This window comes from Pseudophryne corroboree, chromosome 7 (genome assembly GCF_028390025.1).
Source record: "Pseudophryne corroboree isolate aPseCor3 chromosome 7, aPseCor3.hap2, whole genome shotgun sequence".
NCBI classification, from domain to species: Eukaryota; Metazoa; Chordata; class Amphibia; order Anura; family Myobatrachidae; genus Pseudophryne; species Pseudophryne corroboree.
The window spans coordinates 71,595,159-71,616,758 of NC_086450.1; the positions used below are offsets into that span (position 1 = coordinate 71,595,159).

General features: G+C 47.2%; 1 protein-coding gene across 4 annotated transcripts in view; it reads right to left on the reverse strand.

Moving 5' to 3' along the window:
* COL18A1 (collagen type XVIII alpha 1 chain) overlaps window positions 1-21,600 on the reverse strand; it is a 333,914-nt gene that overhangs the window by 136,263 nt on the left and 176,051 nt on the right. For all 4 annotated transcript variants that reach the window (XM_063933311.1, XM_063933309.1, XM_063933308.1 and 1 more), the window contains one exon: window positions 5,367-5,911. In XM_063933311.1, the coding sequence (XP_063789381.1) occupies window positions 5,367-5,911 (545 nt within the window). The remainder of the gene's footprint in view (window positions 1-5,366; window positions 5,912-21,600) is intronic.

Genomic DNA, 21,600 nt, shown 5'->3' on the forward strand with positions numbered 1-21,600 from the left:
CCCAGTTGCTATCAAAAATCCTGCTGCGATCAACTTGGAATTACCCCCCATGTTGCCATGCAAGGGGAGCAAATACATCTATATTTTTCTGGGCAGGGTACAGATGTGTCCTCACACATCTTGGCTTTTTTTATAGCCACGGTGTGGCTGCTTTGTAATGCAAATGATCGCTGGGGCCGCAATCGCCTACACAACGGGCAATGGGGGTCATTCCGACCCGATCGCTCGCTGCAGTTTATCGCAGAGCAGCGATCGGGTCGGATCTGCGCAAGCTCCAACGCCGCAGTGCGCTGGCGCATGCTGGACGGCCGAAGGTCGTTGTTCCCTAGCGATCGCCTTTAACTGATTGACAGGCAGAGGCAGTCGCTGGGCGGGAGGGGGCTGGATGGCGGCGTTAAGCCGCCATTTAGGGGGGCGCGGTCCAGCCAACGCAGGCGTGGCCGGACTGTTGGGGGGGCGGGCCACGACAGCTGCGTGACGTCACACGCAGCCGCTGCGACCCGGGCAGCGAAGAGGTTCTCCCGGTCAGCCGAAGGAGCTGTGCTGGCCAGGAGTTACTCCTCAAATGCAAAAGCGATGCTTTTGCATTTCTGCGGGGGTGGGGGGCTGGCACTGACATGCGGGACGGACTAGCCCTGTGCTGGGCGTCCCCCCGAATGTCTGAGTGCCTGATCGTAGCTGTGCTAAATTTAGCACAGCTACGATCAACTTGGAATGACCCCCAATATAACTATGGGTGGCGGGAGAATATCGTCCCGCTACCCGTCCCCACAGTGTGTCCTGGTCCCCTTCTTACTATACAGGGCAGTGGGAGCCTCTTGCTCCCGCTTCCTGGCCGCTAGCTCCGTCCTGTGCCCTAGTGTGGAAAGCGTTTTTCGGAAGCGTGCGTATGCACGCAACCGTGAACGCCACAGCATGTCACTTTGTTTGTCCCGCAATCAAAGTTGTACACGTCTGTAAATACTGGCTGCTTTTGCATGTAGCCCACAAATACTGGCCGCTTTGTTTTTACACTGCAATTTAGATTTCAGGCTGAACACACCCCACCCAAATCTAATCTCTCTGCACATGTTACATCTGCCCCACCTGAAGTGCAGCATGGTTTTGCCCAACTGCTAACAAATTTATTGCTGCGATCAACTCTGAATTACCCCCATTGTACGGTGTATGGAGATACAGATTTTCTGAAAATGGGAGAGAATGCTGGGACTTGTAGTTGTATAACAGCAGTTTCCATTTTTGCGATATAAAGAAGCATTGTATTACTGTCAGGATAATAAGCACCAGTAGTGGATACTTTCTGATTCCTGATTAAAGAGGATATCACTTCCTAACGGAGTAGATTAATGTAAAACTATACTTGCTTAAAAGCTTTTTAAGTGACCTTTAAAAGGACGTTATTTATCTGAGGTTTAGCGCAGTACATTATAAAGGATTATTCTGTTTCCTAAAGCTATCAGACCATATGAATCTCCTCCTCCTTGTAGCGACAAGATTTATGTGCACTTGCATACACTCGCAGCTTGCAGGGGCAGAGACAGTGACCTCTCTTATCCTGTTGGCAAAGACATCTCTCTACATAAAGTCAAATACAACCAACAGACTTGTCATTCCTTCAGCTGTTCCGCACCCGCCACAGCCCTCCCTCTGTACAGTAATTATCACACACATATTCTTCCATTTCTCTCAATTTCCCCTTTGTCTCAGCATCTCCTTAATTTCCAAGGGAAGAAAACGCCCCCTTTGTTCGCACATTGCAGAGAGTAGATTCCAAGCATTTTACCCAGAATTCATCCATTTACACCCCCGGGAAAGAGTCTAAAAATCCATGTAGCAAGCACAAAAAATATATATCAATGGGGAAATAAATAGACACAAAGGAGGGAGTAAAAGGAGCTACACAGAGATAAAGAGACACTGGGGGTAATTCCAAGTTGAACGCAGCAGGAATTTTGTTAGCAGTTGGGCAAAACCATGTGCACTGCAGCGGAGGCAAATATAACATTTGCAGAGAGAGTTAGATTTGGGTGGGTTATTTTGTTTCTGTGCAGGGTAAATACTGGCTGCTTTATAGTTACACTGCAAATTAGATTGCAGATTGAACACACCCCACCCAAATCGAACTCTCTCTCCACATGTTATATCTGTCCCCCCTGCAGTGCACATGGTTTTGCCCAACTGCTAACAAAATTCCTGCTGCGATCAACTTGGAATTACCCCCACTATGCATCCAAAAGATATCACACACCAAACATAGGGCCTAATTCAGACCTGATCGCAGCAGCAAAATCTTTCTCTAATGGACAATGGGGGTCATTCCGAGTTGTTCGCTCGTTGCCGATTTTCGCTATGCTGCGATTAGTTGCAAATTGCACATGCGCAAGGCACGCAGGGCGCATGCGCTTAGTTATTTAACAAAAAACGTAGCAGCTTTGCTGTGGCTTCTGCGGCGCTTATCAGTCGCACTGCTGTTCGGTAAATGATCGACAGGAAAGGGGCATTTCTGGGCGGCAACTCAGCGTTTTCCCGGCGTTTGCTAAAAAACGCAGGCGTGTCAGGGAAAAATGCAGGAGTGGCTGGAGAAATGGGGGAGTGCCTGGGCGAACGCAGGGCGTGTTTGTGACGTCAAACCAGGAACTAAACGGACCAAGCTGATCGCAGTTCGTGAGTAGGTCTGGAGCTACTCAGAAACTGCAAAGAATTATTTAGTAGCAATTCTGCTATACTAAGATACACTCCCTGAGGGCGGCGGCCTAGCGTGTGCAATGCTGCTAAAAGTAGCTAGCGAGCGAACAACTCGGAATGAGGGCCAATACCATGTGCAGTGCAGGTGGGGCAGATCTAACATGTGCAGAGAGAGTTAGATTTGGGTGGGTTATTTTGTTTCTGTGCAGGGTAAATACTGGCTGCTTTATTTTTAGACTGCAATTTAGAGTACAGGGGGTCAATCAGATCTGATTGCTAGGCAGAGATTTTTGCAGTCCTGCGATCAGATAGTCGCTGCCTACAGGGGGAGTGTATTTTCGCTGTGCAAGTGTGCATTCCTATGTGTAGCAGAGCTGCACAAACTGATTTTGTGCAGTCTCACCCTCCCTGAAAACGCCTGAGCCCGCCTGCGTTTTTCTGGACACTACCTGAAAACGGTCAGTTGCCACCTACAAACGACCTCTTCCTGTCAATCTCCTTGCAAACGCCGGTGCGAATGGATCCTTACGCATGCGCAGTTCGGATCTGATCGCCCGCTGTGCGAAAACGCACAGCAGTGATCAGATCTGAATGACCCCCGCAGTTTGAACACACCCTACCCAAATCTAACTCTCTCTGCACATGTTATATCTGCCCCACCTACAGTGCACATGGTTTTTTCCATTAGAGAAAAAGATTGCTGTTGTGATCAGGTCTGAATTAGGCCCATAAGTGTACAGAGTATTGTACATAAGTGGTATTATATCATACATATGCGTAGCTGACAGTACTCTTGTCCGTAACACATAATAGATGTCGACAGTCTGTGTTCTGAACTATTTTTCTAGTTGCCTACGAGAGAGAGAGACTCCCAAACTAGGAGTATACCTGTCCGAGAGCAAGTACAGCATGCTACCCAGTGGTCCGTAGTTCTTAAATGTCACAACAAGGTTGGCAAACAATTTATAGGGATCCTGTAACCACCACCTCACACTAGCCAGATGTAGAGACTGCGGGGCCCTGCCCCCTGTGCGACGGAACAGTTTGCATAATCCTCCCTACGGCCCTGCCAGCAATATCTCATTATCCATGTTATTTGCATGGTTGACTGTTATCATGATGATTTCTCTCCTGTGCACAGCAGGCTTCCTGACTGTAATCCAATATGAATAATATTCATCAGCAGAAACTATAGTCAGCTGCTTTCAATCTTAACACGTACATGAGCATTATTGGCGTAAATATTATGTGTGGGGATCCAATATGGCCGAGTTGTCCATCGGAAGTGGCAGAGAACGTCATCCCGCAGTGACCATGCCAAGTGTCCATGTCTACTACTGTGAGAACGGGTGGTATTCATGTGACCGCCGGTCAGCTGACCGACAGTCAGCTGACCGACAGTCACATGACCTCCTCAGTGAGCCCGACGGCTCACTATCCCGATGGTCGGCATGCCGACCAACAGGGACTATTTCCACTCGTGGGTGTCCACGACACCCATATAGTGGGAATAGAACCCGTGGCGACCGTAGGTCGCCACCGAGCACGCAGCGTGGCAAGCGCAGCGAGCCCGCAAGGGGCTTGCTGCACTCGCCCCTCCCCGCCGGGATCCCGGCGTCGGTATGCTGCCGGGATCCCGGCGTCGGTAAGGTAACCGGCGGTCAGGAGACCGCCGGTCACCAGTACTACACCCAGAACGGGTGGTATTCATGTGACCGCCGGTCAGCTGAGTGAGTCAGTGAGAACAGCTTCAGCCTCCAGTTGAAGAATACGGACGACAACAGAGGACAATAGCTTGCATTCAACTGCACAGCAAATGTTATAACATATGCAGGTAATAACTTTAACAAACATTTAGATCTTTTTGTGATGTTTATTTGAGGCTCTTTATATTGGCAATTTATATTCTTCTAGGTTTATGATGCAGAAAAATGTATCTATGAGCGCATTTTGACGAGGCGGCTGCGGGGCATGCTGGGAGGGATCCGATTGAATCCCTCACGGCAGTGTCTAGTTGCCCTTCACGGAGAGGACCTTTCCCATAATCCCCTGCGTTCATGTCACCAACTACTTGGAATAGCAACCTGTGGCGAGCGAAGCGAGACACCGAACCCGAAGCATGGCGAGCGTACAATGGTGCATAGATAAAACAAAATAACCTAAAACAAACGGAGAATGTATAAAACATTAACGCGCTATAAGGGCGGAAGTTCTCCTCTGCCCTCTTGTGCTGTCACTTCTTGGTCCTTTCCATGAGGGGAACATAGACACAACTGATCCCTCACAACAACGCTGCGGAGAGAAGCCCATAAGCTCCCACTGGGTAACGCCAGCAAAAGCTGCCATTCCCCTCTGGCTCTGCGGTACACTCAGAAAATGCGGTAAATGGGGGTGTACCACATTTTCCGTTTAGAACATCCTGCCCAATGTGAGCTGGGTGTGTATCTAATATTTTGTATTTGTTTTCTGTGTCTATTTACAAGTACAAAATAACAAGCTAGAATGTAACCATCTAAAACTAATACATCATGCGGAAACAGTCATGCAACAGAGGTTTTCTTGGCTTTGCTGCTAGAGTTTAAATGTTTGGCACCACCACTATTGTAATCAAACAAAGAATCTACTGTATTTTCCTTTTAACAGGTGACCGGTTTGTAACCTTATCCTGAAAAGACTTTTACCTGATAACGGTCAGGGTCAGCACCTCCAGCCTGAGCGATGAAAAGCCCGGAACCCTCTTCTAGTTCCATCTCGTCAGGTGACCTCTCGAATCGTACCCGTTCCAGCTCATCACAGTCCATGAACAGCACAACCTCCTCTTCCTCCACACTTAAGGCGAAACGCGTCCAACGGTCCCTCAGTGATGGGACATTAAAGGTGGCGGCAGCATAGGATTTCACGGAGCCCGGCTCTGTGTAGTAAAAAATAATCTGCTGCTTACCATCTTTGACTTCAGACAGCTTCACCCCGACGTACATTATGGTCTGTGAGGCGTCAGTAATCGAGAATAGAATTCCAGCCTTGTTAGTGGTCGGCTGAATGTGGAATATCAGAGAGAAGTCCCTAAACAATGGGTTCGGGAGGTGGTACTGTGCCACCTGTCCGGTGTTGGCGTCCTCTTTGAACACATATCCAGGACTCCTGTCAGGACCAAAGATTTGGGTGATCTGTTCCGGTGGTGGATCTCCAATGAGCTGTAACAGGCCGACTTCATAGTTTCCCTGTTCTGTGAAAAGATTAAAGGACAATGCGAGAAATTAGAAAATAATTCTGCAACACAAGTAAATCTGACCCATCAATGGAGTGCCCGCAATTCCACCTGTACAATCAAATACTATAATAAGCGTACAAAAAAAAAATAATCCTATAAATTAATAAATTCTTACAATATTTTAATCAGGCATCGGACAAACAATGTAAAAAATAAATAAATCAAAGACAACCTACAATTTTTACCAGGCAATTTTTTTAATATTCAAACACAAACTGGTGTCATAGAACTATCTATGTAACTACGTTCATTTAATCCCTCCATTAAATTGCTTAGTAGTTTCTTGCAGATATAAATGAAGGTCAATTAATATTTAGGAAAACTATTCTTTTCTAGCAATGTAAATGGTAATAAACCATTCGGATGGAGTGAGGTGCATTTCAATTCTAACACACAAATAAAGGGGTAAATTCAATTGGGTGCGAGCGACACGAAGTGCCAGCGCAATTTACCCCAGACTTGCAGATTTTTGTATGCAATCCTACGGGGCTGCAAACAAAAATCTGCTAGTCCGGGGCTACCGTAAGTGCGGCATACGGCAGCACTTAATCATGCCGCAAGCCAACTCACTCCTACTTAATTGACCCCAGGGTATTTCAAACATTTAAGCTAATATATCAATGTAATGGCAATCATAATTCTTCACATGTGAGTGGCAGCATGGTAGGGTACGCAAGGCTTTATATAAACCCCTGTTGGCTGTTTAATAATTACACTTTTAAATAATAACCAGAGCAGAATATTTTGATCATTATACAATTTTCTGTGCTCCGAGTACTGTACATAAGCAACAGCACCACCCAATGTCAGAGAGGATTGTGGTCACTTCCAGAGCGGTGAGGTTGTTAGTGCAATACTAATAAAGTTTATTGTAAAACACAAATTTATCTGACCTTTTAAAAAAGAGAATGAGGCCCATGTTTTCATCAGTTGACGTATATAATAATCTTTTATTGAAAAATAAGAATTTACTTACCGATAATTCTATTTCTCGGAGTCCGTAGTGGATGCTGGGGTTCCTGAAAGGACCATGGGGAATAGCGGCTCCGCAGGAGACAGGGCACAAAAGTAAAGCTTTCCGATCAGGTGGTGTGCACTGGCTCCTCCCCCTATGACCCTCCTCCAAGCCAGTTAGGTACTGTGCCCGGACGAGCGTACACAATAAGGGAGGAATTTTGAATCCCGGGTAAGACTCATACCAGCCACACCAATCACACCGTACAACTTGTGATCTAAACCCAGTTAACAGTATGATAACAGCGGAGCCTCTGAAAAGATGGCTCACAACAATAATAACCCGATTTTTGTAACTATGTACAAGTATTGCAGATAATCCGCACTTGGGATGGGCGCCCAGCATCCACTACGGACTCCGAGAAATAGAATTATCGGTAAGTAAATTCTTATTTTCTCTATCGTCCTAGTGGATGCTGGGGTTCCTGAAAGGACCATGGGGATTATACCAAAGCTCCCAAACGGGCGGGAGAGTGCGGATGACTCTGCAGCACCGAATGAGAGAACTCCAGGTCCTCCTTAGCCAGGGTATCAAATTTGTAGGATTTTACAAACGTGTTTGCCCCTGACTAAATAACCGCTCGGCAAAGTTGTAAAGCCGAGACCCCTCGGGCAGCTGCCCAAGATGAGCCCACCTTCCTTGTGGAATGGGCATTTACATATTTTGGCTGTGGCAGGCCTGCCACAGAATGTGCAAGCTGAATTGTATTACACATCCAACTAGCAATAGTCTGCTTAAAAGCAAGAGCACCCAGTTTGTTGGGTGCATACAGGATAACAGCAAGTCAGTTTTCCTGACTCCAGCCGTCCTGGAACCTATATTTTCAGGGCCCTGACAACATCTAGCAACTTGGAGTCCTCCAAGTCCCTAGTAGGTGCAAGGCACCACAATAAGCTGGTTCAGGTGAAACACTGACACCACCTTAGGGAGAGAACTGGGGACGAGTCCGCAGCTCTGCCCTGTCCGAATGGACAAACAAATATGGGCTTTTTTGAGAAAAAAACCACCAATTTGACACTCGCCTGGTCCAGGCCAGGGCCAAGAACATGGTCACTTTTCATGTGAGATGCTTCAAATCCACAGATTTGACTGGTTTTAAACCAATGTGATTTGAAGAATCCCAGAACTACGTTGAGATCCCACAGTGCCACTGGAGGCACAAAAGAGGGTTGTATATGCAATACTCCCTTGACAAAGTTCTGGACTTCAGGAACTGAAGCCAATTCTTTCTGGAAGAAAATTGACAGGGCCGAAATTTGAACCTTAATGGACCCCAATTTGAGGCCCATAGACACTCCTGTTTGCAGGAAATGCAGGAATCGACAGAGTTGAAATTTCTTTGTGGGGCCTTCCTGGCCTCACACCACGCAACATATTTTCGCCACATGTGGTGATAATGTTGTGCGGTCACCTCCTTTCTGGCTTTGACCAGGGTAGGAATGACCTCTTCCGGAATGCCTTTTTCCCTTAGGATCCGGCGTTCCACCGCCATGCCAACAAACGCAGCTGCGGTAAGTCTTGGAACAGACATGGTACTTGCTGAAGCAAGTCCCTTCTTAGCGGCAGAGGCCATAAGACCTCTGTAAACATCTCTTGAAGTTCCGGGTACCAAGTCCTTCTTGGCCAATCCGGAGCCATGAGTATAGTTCTTACTCCTCTACGTCTTATAATTCTCAGCACCTTAGGTATGAGAAGCAGAGGAGGGAACACATACACCGACTGGTACACCCACGGTGTTACCAGAACGTCCACAGCTATTGCCTGAGGGTCTCTTGACCTGGCGCAATACCTGTCCCGTTTTTTGTTCAGACGGGACGCCATCATGTCCACCTTTGGTATTTCCCAACGGTTTACAATCATGTGGAAAAAACTTCCCGATGAAGTTTCCACTCTCCCGGGTGGAGGTCGTGCCTGCTGAGGAAGTCTGCTTCCCAGTTTCCATTCCCGGGATGAAACACTACTGACAGTGCTATCACATGATTTTCCGCCCAGCGAAAAGTCCTTGCAGTTTTTGCCATTGCCCTCCTGCTTCTTGTGTCGCCCTGTCTGTTTACGTGGGCGACTGCCGTGATGTTTTTCCCACTGGATCAATACCGGCTGACCTTGAAGCAGAGGTCTTGCTAAGCTTAGAGCATTATAAATTTACCCTTAGCTCCAGTATATTTATGTGGAGAAAAGTCTCCAGACTTGATCACACTCCCTGGAAATTTTTTCCTTGTGTGACTGCTCCCCAGCCTCTCGGGCTGGGCTCCGTGGTCACCAGCATCCAATCCTGAATGCCGAATCTGCGGCCCTCTAGAAGATGAGCACTCTATAACCACCACAGGAGAGACACCCTTGTCCTTGGATATAGGGTTATCCGCTGATGCATCTGAAGATGCGATCCGGACCATTTGTCCAGCAGATCCCACTGAAAAGTTCTTGCGTGAAATCTGCCGAATGGAATTGCTTCGTAGGAAGCCACCATTTTCTACCAGGACCCTTGTGCAATGATGCACTGTTTTTAGGAGGTTCCTGACTAGCTCGGATAACTCCCTGGCTTTCTCTTTCGGGAGAAACACCTTTTTCTGGACTGTGTCCAGAATCATCCCTAGGCACAGCAGACGTGTCGTCGGGATCAGCTGCGATTTTGGAATATTTAGAATCCACCCGTGCTGTTGTAGCAGTATCCGAGATAGTGCTACTCCTACCTCCAACTGTTCCCTGGACTATGCCCTTATCAGGAGATCGTCCAAGTAAGGGATAATTAAGACGCCTTTTCTTCGAAGAAGAATCATCATTTCGGCCATTACCTTAGTAAAGACCCGGGGTGCCGTGGACAATCCAAACGGCAGCGTCTGAAACTGATAGTGACAGTTCTGCACCACGAACCTGAGGTACCCTTAGTGAGAAGGGCAAATTTGGGACATAGAGGTAAGCATCCCTGATGTCCCGGGACACTATATAGTCCCCTTCTTCCTGTTCGTTATCACTGCTCTGAGTGACTCCATCTTGATTTGAACCTTTGTAAGTGTTCAAAAATTTTTTAGAATAAGTCTCACCTAGCCTTCTGGCTTCAGTACCACAATATAGTGTGGAATAATACCCCTTTTCTTGTAGTAGGAGGGGTAATTTAATTATCACCTGCTGGGAATACAGCTTGTGAATTTTTTCCCATACTGCCTCCTTGTCGGAGGGAGACCTTGGTAAAGCAGACTTCAGGAGCCTGCGAAGGGGAAACGTCTCGACATTCCAATCTGTACCCCTGGGATACTACTTGTAGGATCCAGGGGTCCTGTACGGTCTCAGCGCCATGCTGAGAACTTGTCAGAAGCGGTGGAACGCTTCTGTTCCTGGGAATGGGCTGCCTGCTGCAGTCTTCTTCCCTTTCCTCTATCCCTGGGCAGATATGATCTTATAGGGACGAAAGGACTGAGGCTGAAAAGACGGTGTCTTTTTCTGCAGAGATGTGACTTAGGGTAAAAACGGTGGATTTTCCAGCAGTTGCCGTGGCCACCAGGTCCGATGGACCGACCCCAAATAACTCCTCTTCCTTTATACGGCAATACACCTTTGTGCCGTTTGGAATCTGCATCACCTGACCCCTGTCGTGTCCATAACATCTTCTGGCAGTTATGGACATCGCATTTACTCTTGATGCCAGAGTGCAAATATCCCTCTGTGCATCTCGCATATATAGAAATGCATCCTTTAAATGCTCTATAGTCAATAAAATACTGTCCCTGTCAAGGGTATCAATATTTTTAGTCAGGGAATCCGACCAAGCCACCCCAGCTCTGCACATCCAGGCTGAGGCGATCGCTGGTCGCAGTATAACACCAGTATGTGTGTATATACTTTTTATGATATTTTCCAGCCTCCTGTCAGCTGGTCCTTGAGGACGGCCCTATCTATAGACGGTACCGCCACTTGTTTTGATAAGCGTGTGAGCGCCTTATCCACCCTAAGGGGTGTTTCCCAACGCGCCCTAACTTCTGGCGGGAAAGGGTATACCGCCCATAATTTTCTATCGGGGGGAACCCACGCATCATCACACACTTTATTTAATTTATCTGATTCAGGAAAAACTATGGTAGTTTTTTCACATCCCACATAATACCCTCTTTTGTGGTACTTGTAGTATCAGAAATATGTAACACCTCCTTCATTGCCTTTAACGTGTGGCCCTAATAAGGAATACGTTTGTTTATTCACCGTCGACACTGGATTCAGTGTCCCTGTCTGTGTCTGTGTCGACCGACTAAAGTAAACGGGCGTTTTAAAACCCCTGACGGTGTTTTTGAGACGTCTGGACCGGTACTAATTGTTTGTCGGCCGTCTCATGTCGTCAACCGACCTTGCAGCGTGTTGACATTATCACGTAATTCCCTAAATAAGCCATCCATTCCGGTGTCGACTCCCTAGAGAGTGACATCACCATTACAGGCAATTGCTCCGCCTCCTCACCAACATCGTCCTCCTACATGTCGACACACACGTACCGACACACAGCACACACACAGGGAATGCTCTGATAGAGGACAGGACCCACTAGCCCTTTGGAGAGACAGAGGGAGAGTTTGCCAGCACACACCAAAAACGCTATAATTATATAGGGACAACCTTATATAAGTGTTTTCCCTTATAGCATCTTTTTTATATATTTCTAACGCCAAATTAGTGCCCCCCCTCTCTGTTTTAACCCTGTTTCTGTAGTGCAGTGCAGGGGAGAGCCTGGGAGCCTTCCCTCCAGCCTTTCTGTGAGGGAAAATGGCGCTGTGTGCTGAGGAGATAGGCCCCGCCCCTTTTTCGGCGGCCTCGTCTCCCGCTCTTAACGGATTCTGGCAGGGGTTAAATATCTCCATATAGCCTCCGGAGGCTATATGTGAGGTATTTTTAGCCAAAATAGGTTTTCATTTGCCTCCCAGGGCGCCCCCCTCCCAGCGCCCTGCACCCTCAGTGACTGCCGTGTGAAGTGTGCTGAGAGGAAAATGGCGCACAGCTGCAGTGCTGTGCGCTACCTTTAGAAGACTGAGGAGTCTTCTGCCGCCGATTCTGGACCTCTTCTTATTTCAGCATCTGCAAGGTGGCCGGCGGCAAGGCTCCGGTGACCATCCAGGCTGTACCTGTGATCGTCCCTCTGGAGCTGATGTCCAGTAGCCAAGAAGCCAATCCATCCTGCACGCAGTGAGTTCACTTCTTCTCCCCTAAGTCCCTCGTTGCAGTGATCCTGTTGCCAGCAGGACTCACTGTAAAATAAAAAACCTAAGCTAAACTTTTCTAAGCAGCTCTTTAGGAGAGCCACCTAGATTGCACCCTTCTCGGCCGGGCACAAAAATCTAACTGGCTTGGAGGAGGGTCATAGGGGGAGGAGCCAGTGCACACCACCTGATCGGAAAGCTTTACTTTTGTGCCCTGTCTCCTGCGGAGCCGCTATTCCCCATGGTCCTTTCAGGAACCCCAGCATCCACTAGGACGATAGAGAAATACTAATTTAGCGTCTTCATATCTACAGCATCTATTATTGTAATTTTTTTTCAGTAAGCATACCTGCAGTAACACCAATTGTTATGTCCGTAAATGGTCACACCATGAAAACTTTCACTATTACCGACATGTCTTTAAGACTCCCATAACACATCACCAAGGGACGAGAGAAGGGGTGTGGTGGGGTGGGTACTGATTGCCCAGACCTGGCTTGTTGGAGGAGCCCACCATAGAAGTTGAAGAGGACAGTGGGCCTAATTCAGACCTGATCGTAGCAGCAAATTTGTTAGCAGTTGGGCAAAACCATGTGCACTGCAGGGGGGGCAGATATAACATGTGCAGATATAGTTAGATTGGGTGGGGTGTGTTAAAACTGAAATCTAAAATTGCAGTGTAAAAATAAAGCAGCCAGTATTTACCCTGCACAGAAACAATATAACCCACCCAAATCTAACTCTCTCTGCAAATGTTATATCTGCCCCTCCTGCAGTGCACATGGTTTTGCCCATCTGCTAACAAATTTGCTGCTACGATCAGGTCTGAATTAGGCCCAGTGTCCCTCTTTGCAGCGCTGCTGAGGGGACAAACGCCCCCTCTTTGTGGTACTGCACATAGTAATTTTTTTTCTTACATTTTATTGGGAGGGGACGTGGTCATGCGTCCCAGATTTGATTACACCCCCACAGTGAACTGGCCTTTGTCAGTACTTGACGGCCCTGCAAAAAACTACAGCCTGCAATAGGATACCTTAGTATTTATTGCTAACACTGGGCTTGCAGCATTTGCGATTTCTAAACTGATATGCGATCGCAGCTCTGGGTGGACATGTTCATCTGCAACTGCAGGCCTTATTCAGCTTCAGTTGCAATTTTGCAAAATCGCAAATCAGACGATTATTAGACGACTATCGGATGATTTCTGTATGTGCATCGCAAGTATGCGAATGCATCCGAAATTAGCAAATGCATTGGTGGGCGTCTTTTATCTTTCTGGGCGGATCGTCACATGCGTTTTTAGCAGTTCTGAGAAAATTCCAATTTCTGTCTCAATAGCGATACAACTGAATAAGGCTCTGAGTAAGTCTGAGCTTCCTCAGATTAGCAGTCGCAGTGCAGCCTTTGAGGCCAAGGAAACTGCGTCTTGGATGCCGTCCTCGGCCTTGCCGCTCCCGGAAAACAGGGGCCGGACGCCCCTTCCCTCCCCGCGAACGCCTCTGCCTGTTAATCAGAGACGATCGCAGAGCCCGTCTGCACATGTGCCGTTTACCGACCATCGGGAAACTGCGGGTTGGATCACTTATGTGTATACCCTTATTCTAGAAATCCAATTTTTCACTTTAATATAATCCTCATTTTAGTTTACTATACCAATAGCCATTTATCATATGAATAGATGGCTCTTACATGTTGCTTTAATGTAAGTTTTCACAATGGTTTAGTAACGCAAATGCAGTGCTAATCGAGAATGGCAGACGTAGCGGAAAACATCCACAGATGCATCCTTTCCCAGCAAGATTTTCCCAGATTTCTGTCAGTTTTATCCCAGGAGATATGCTACTTAAAGAGACTTCATGGGAAAATTCTTAGGCAAGAGGGAACAGCTGATATTTTAATGCCTGTCAGAACTAAATGCAACTGAACTGTACATAAAGAGTCCTTTACTTGTGCACAAGTGCTATGTACGTCCGCAGCTAATCGTAATCACTGTAATCACTCAGATATTTCTCAGCCCAATGCCAGCATTTGCCCTATCTCACCAACGCTTGCTACTCCCGATAAAGCCAGTACCATGCTGGTCTATCCTCCCGATTATTGTGAGTACAAAGAGGAGAGGGGAGTATCTGGAGGTTTCCTGAATGTATCATCAGCTCGGTTTCCTCAGCAAAATGTTTTGGAATTCGCTACCTGCGCACTACCATATTTCTGTGAATGTCCACACCTAATCCTAAATCGTTGACATGGGTCAATAAATTAGTAGACCTGTTTGTCACAAGTCATAAAAATTATTTCACTGTCTCCTTAACTTGCTGACAACAATATAATCTTATGTTCCATGTTAAACTTTAGTTGTGAGACTGGCACCCCTGACCTGGCCTATAAATTAACTCGGAGCCAGTTAAATCAATGGTGCATTTGAATGGAGACTCTGAATACTGGTTGAATATAGACTCAAAATTGACTGCACACAAAATGGCTGCCTCCACTATGGGCGGGTTGTGAACTTAGGGGTACATGTATCCAGGGGTGTCACTAGCCCTGGTGACACCCAGTGCGGATTGAGGACCCATATGAGGGTGTGGCAGCATGTGAAGGGCTGTGGTCTTACAGCCGGGTGTGGTTCACCAAATCGACAGTGTCTAGGTCGACAATGTTTTGGTCGACCACTATAGGTCGACAGTCACTAGGTCGACATGGATGGAAGGTCGACAGTGTTTCTAGGTCGACATGTGCTAGGTCGACAGGTCTAAAGGTCGACATGAGGATTTTTTTTTTTTTTTTCGTTTTCTTCGTAGAGTGACCGGGATCCCAAATTAGTGCACCGCTTCCCCTCGCATGGCTCGCTTCGCTCGCCATGCTTCGGGCATGGTGCCTTCGCTCCGCTACCGCTTCGCTCGGCACACTTTACCGTTCCAATCGTAGTCCACGTGGATCGTTAAGTATGAAAAAATAAAAAATTGTGAAAAACTCATGTCGACCTTTAGACCTGTCGACCTAGCACATGTCGACCTAGAAACCCTGTCGACCTTCCATCCATGTCGACCTAGTGACTGTCGACCTATAGTGGTCGACCTAAACATTGTCGAGCTAGACACTGTCGATCTTCAGACCGGATCCCCTTACAGCCTGACCCCTGTTTTCGTCACTCCATGGGTCCCAGAGATGGTGGGCTCCCCCGGCGGAAACTGCCAGTGCCGGTCCTACACTGTGACACTGTGCTGTATGTAGTGTTAAAGTACAGCACCCGGCTCCTGTCCCTGAAGAGGAGCCTGCACTTTGGTGTCACCCATTGGTAGGTGACACCCGGAAGTGGTCTGCACTCCGCACATCCCCGTAGTGACGCCACTGCATGTTTCAAGCAATTTTGTTGTTATCGCAGAAAAAAGGTTTATTATTATTATTGCTTCTATAAAATGCACTAAATGACAGACTGCGGCAAGATCAGAGGTTTTCCCAGCAGCGCCGAGCATCCTAGTGACCATTATACAATACAGTGAGAAGTGGGGTATGGGTCGACCCAACTTAGGTTGACACTCATTAGGTCAACCACTGAAGGTCGACATTGCCATTAGGTCGACATGCATAAGGTCGACACGGGCGTTAGGTCGACAGGTCAACATGAGGTTTTTGACTGTTTTTGGTGTCGTTTTCTCCATAAAGTGACGGGGGACCCAAATTAATGCACCGTGTCCCCACGCATGGCTCGCCATGCTTCAGGCAAGGTGCCTCCCTCCGCTACCGCTGCACTCGGCACAGATTACCATTCCAATCATAGTCCAAAAAATGATTAAAAAAAAAAAAAAAAAAACCTCATGTCGACCTTTTGACCTGTCGATCTAGTACATGTCGACCTAACGGCCATGTCAACCTAGTGGCATTGTCAACCTTCAGTGGTCGACCTAATGAGTGTCGACCTAAGTTGTGTCGACCTAACGACCGTAACCCGAGCATTCTATGGACTTATATGCAATCAAAAGCATGAGAACCCTCCCCTTATCAGATATCTCCTCCAGCCTCTCGTCACTCATTAAGTCCCCAATATATTGAGTTTCTCCAAACTCATTGCCACTACTTGCTCAGGGCTTCAGTCATCAGAAAGTCTCCTGCAGAGAGAGAGAGGGCACAGCGGATAACTGGGATGTACTTAGCTCATACAGTCTCATCAGGTGATCATTTCAATTTCTCACTCGGAAGACCAATGGCTCTGCAAATCAGAATAATTGATTTGCTTCCAGGCTGCCTCTCACATGCAATACTGCAATACTCACCCCATGAATGGGATAAATTTACTAAAATGGGGATGTTGCCCGTAGCAACCAATCAGATTCTACTTCTTATTTATCTAGTACCTTCTAGAAAATAATACCTGGAATCTGATCGGTCGCTATGGGCAACATCACATCTTAAAAAGAACTCCCATCTTAGTAAATTTACCCCAATGAGTTTAAAAACCACAAAAGCAAGAAATATATGCAGCTAGATGCATCATCGCTTGGAAAGTGATAAAATGGAGAGCGAAAAGTGCCAGCCAATCAGGTCCTAACTGCCATGTCACAGGCTGTGTTTGAAAAATGGCAGTTAGGAGCTGATTGGCTGGTAAGTTTTCACACTCCATTTTATCACTTTCCAAGTGATGATGCATCTGGCCCATAATATTTTAAAAATGGTCTCAATTGAACCACCAGCCTACTGGGAAACTCGCTGACAGATGCAGACATTTCTGGGTCGGGGCTTAGTGACACAGGGGCAGGGGAAAAAAAATGTTGCCATGTCTGTCATCGATGGCGGTGTACCATCGTATATCCACCATCACTGGCAAACACTACTCAGAGGAGCATTTCAAAGCATCAATGTTGACTACATAATGTACAATGTGACTGTACCAGGATAGTCTGAGGGTGAAACTTCAAATCAACAGCAGACACATGCCACAGTGATTTCTGCAATACTATACATAAAAGAAAGAAAAATAAAACCCTAATTTTAGCATGGGATTCCGGCTTTAACGTATGCCTTTTATCAGTAAGTCATAGATTGCCTTCATTCCATCAAATGACTAACATTTATTGGTTTGTTCATGTCCACTTGCAAGTTTGACAAAATATTCAGATTTTTATTCTAGTATCCGTCTGTGCTTTTCAGACACAAATGCTTAATTTCGGGATATGGCCGTTAGGTCGACACAACTTAGGTCGACAGTCATTAGGTCGACCACTGAAGGTGGCCATGGGCATTAGGTCGACATGGACATTAGGTTGACATGCACTAGGTCGACATGAGTTTTTCACATTATTTTTTTGGGGGACTTTTTCATACTTTACGATCCACGTGGACTATAATTGAGAACAGTAATCTGTGCCGAGTGCATCGGCAGCGGAGCGAAGCACCTTGCCCGAAGCATGGCGAGCGAAGCTAGCCATGCGAGGGGACACGGTGCACTAATTGGGGTTCCCCGTCACTTTACGAAGAAAATGACACCCAAAAAAGTTAAAAAAAAACTCATGTCGACTTTTTCACCTGTCGACCTAGTACATGTCGACCTTCAGTGGTCGATCTAATGACTGTCAACCTAAGTTGTGTTGACCCAACGACCCATACCCTATACTTTTATTTCCCTAGGATATAACACAAATCTGTTTAAAACTCTGCCTACAACTGTAGTGAATACAGAACTCACAGGAAAGTCACGTCTGCGCATGCATCTCGCAGGCTATTTCATAAGATCTTACGCTTTGGATATTTAAATGCATGGCTAAAAAGCTCAGACTGAAGCAAGATACAATGGGGGTCATTCCGACCTGTTCGCACGTATCGGTTCTTCGCTGCGGTGTGAACAGGTCGGAAATGCGCATGTGCGGCGGACGCATTGCACACGCGTGTCGTTGCCTGGCGACGACCGCCAACTACAAATGTGATTGCAGCGGCAATCGCAAAAAGATGGATAGGCGGGATGCGTTCTGGGGCGGATACTCACCGTTTCCAGCCGTTTTCGGGGAGTGGTAAGAAAAACGCAGGCATGTTCAGGCGAACGAAGGGCGGATGTTTGACGTCAAAGCTGGGACCTGCATCGCTGGATCCATCGCACAGGGTAAGTAGGTCTAGGGCTAGTCTTGTGTGAAACTTTTTTAGCATAGCAGGGCTGCACAAGCGTTCGCAGCCCTGCTATGCTAAAATACACTTCCCCATAGGCGGAGATTAGTTGATCGCACCAGCAACAAAAAGTTGCTTGGTGCGATCAACTCGGAATGAGGGCCATTGGGGGTCATTCCGAGTTGATCGCTCGCTAGCTGTTTTAGCAGCTGTGCAAACGTGAAGCCGCCGCCCTCTGGGAGTGTATTTTAGCAGAAGTGCGAATGAAAGGATCGCACAGCGGCTACAAAAAAAAATTGTGCAGTTTCAGAGTAGATCCAGACCTACTCCTAGATTGCGATCACTTCAGACTCTTCAGTTCCGGATTTGATGTCACAAACGCCGGCGTTTATCCAGGCACGCCTGCGTTTTTTTCGGTCACTCCCTGAAAGCTGGCAGGTTGACACCCAGAAACGCCCCCTTCCTGTCAATCCCTCTGCGGTCTGCACTGCGACTGAAATCTTCGCTAGACCTTGTGTGAAACTACTTCGGCCGTTGTGAAAGTACGTCGCGCGTGTGCATTGCGCCACATACGCATGCGCAGAAGTGCCTTTTTTTGCATCATCGCTGCACAGCGAACATTTTTAGCTAGCGATCAACTCGGAATGACCCCCATTGTCCTCAGCAAAAGTGTCATGGTGGCACAGACAAAGCAATAGATTAAAAGTCATCTGAAAGGTGGATTCGGTGGAACAAAGATCAAATAACGTGAGAATGAGAATGCAGTACAACAATAGGAAGCTACATCCCAACCATGACACTTTAACAGCGCAAACCGACAAACATTCCTTTTATGTGATGCTTCTCTGATTATTGCATTCTGACTCATCTTTTCACAGGATTCCTTATCGGACTGTGACTGTCTATATGAATGTGTTGACATGATGGAGAAAGTCCTTATCGTTTCCTGGCTGAGCGCTCAGAATTCACACTCTAGGGCGCAGATTAAGAGATTTCGGACTACAATGCAGCTCTGTCCGACTTGTGAAGTACAGTGGAAAGAGATGCCAACAGTACAAGAACAGTGTACCAGTGGGAAAACTCCCTGGACATACTGTAACTAGCTGTATCTGTAACTGAACTAATTGCTGCTGAGGAGAACAAACAGCTGCTTCAGTAGAGAAGATAAAGCTGCTTAACATGCAGACAAGTATCTGCCACTGGATAGAGGCTATAATAAGCAAGTGATGGAGACTTGGACTGAGTGTATGCGGCCTCAAGGAAAAGGGTCGCGCACACGCACTGTGGCCAGTGCGCGTGCGCAGACCAGATGGACGAGGCCACTGCATATACATGCATGGCTGCATCCATCTCTAAATCAGCCCTAATGCCCCCAGTATAGTGCCAGATACACATACTGCCCCCAGTATAGTGCCAGATACACATACTGCCACCTGTATAGTGCCAGATACACATACTGCCACCTGTATAGTGCCAGATACACATACTGCCACCTGTATAGTTCCAGATGCACATACTGCCCCCTGTGTAGTGCCAGATACACATACTGCCACTGTATAGTTCCAATTACACATACTGTCACCTGTATAGTGCCAGTTACACATACTGCCACCTGTATAGTGCCAGTTACACATACTGCCACCTGTATAGTGCCAGTTACACATACTGCCCCCTGTGTAGAGCCAGATACACATACTGTCACCTGTATAGTGCCAGTTACACATACTGCCCCTAGTATAGTGCCAGATACACATACTGCCACCTGTATAGTTCCAGATGCACATACTGCCCCCTGTGTAGTGCCAGATACACATACTGCCACTGTATAGTTCCAATTACACATACTGTCACCTGTATAGTGCCAGTTACACATACTGCCCCTAGTATAGTGCCAGATACACATACTGCCACCTGTATAGTGCCAGTTACACATACTGCCACCTGTATAGTGCCAGTTACACATACTGCCACCTGTATAGTGCCAGTTACACATACTGCCCCTAGTATAGTGCCATATACACATACTGACACCTGTATATAGTGCCAGATACACATACCGCCCCCTGTATAGGGCCAGAAACACATACTGACACCTGTATTGTGCCAGTTACACATACTGCCACCTGTATAGTGCCAGTTACACATACTGCCACCTGTATAGTGCCAGTTACACATACTGCCACCTGTATAGTGCCAGTTACACATAATGCTCCCTGTATAGTGCTAATTAAACATAAAGCCCCTCCCCAGCAGTGCTCAATGCCCCGGACCTCCTCCTCCTCTTCCGCCGCGCTGCTGCTGAGTTGGATTGCTGCTGGGCTGCCTCCGCTAGAACGCTGCCATCAGTGTCTAGGGGCAGGAAAGTGCAGCGTGCGCCTCTCCTGTCCCATCGCTGAAACCAGTCTCCAGCGGGCATTTTAAATATGGTGCCGGCTTGTGGGCCAATTAAAGCTAGCAGTTTGGAAGCCAATCAGGAGCCGCAGATACTGGACCATGAGCCCGAATTGACTGATGGCCAGCACCACATTTTAAATGAATATGGCTTCTGTGCCGGGCGAGGAGGGTAAGCACCGGTGGGGTGACTGTGGCCACACCCCCCCAGGCCACAGTGTTCTGGGCAATTGCCCTGCGTGCCCACCCCTGTGTCACTCACCACCATTACCATCTCTCTCACTCCGTGCTGCGATCCGTCAGAATAGAACACACGAGTTTGTATTTCTCCAGTCCAGCTAAGTAATTTAGGACCACATTCTGCCTGTATATGTGGATCCCATGGCTGCCAGACTTAAGCTGGGTACACACTAGACGATTTTTTTGGACAATTTGTCGTTCAGCGATGTATCATAACAATAAGTCCACATCGTCCCATGTGTAGGCACTATTGTGTGCTCATGTGAGTCGTTCGCCTTTGGTCGACCCTACATGCTGCTCAATCTGAGGATGTCATTAACGATGCATGTACACATCGTGCAGTGTGTACGCACTACTTACATATATACCTGATATATCGTTAAGAACCAAACGATCAAATGATGCATGATATATAGTTTGGTCGTGTGAAAGATTGCACTGTTTGTATGCACTATGGTGGTCATTCAGAGTTGATCGCTAGCTGCATTCGTTCGCTGTGCAGCGATGATGCAAAAAAAGGCACTACTGCGCATGCTTATGTGGTGCAATGCACACGCGCGATGTACTATTACAACAAACAATGTAGTTTCACACAGGGTCTAGCGAAGCTTTTCAGTCGCACTGGTGGCCGCAGAGTGATTGACATGAAGTGGGCGTTTCTGGGTGTCAACTGACCGTTTTCAGGGAGTGTTGGGAAAAACGCAGGCGTGACAGGAAAAATGCAG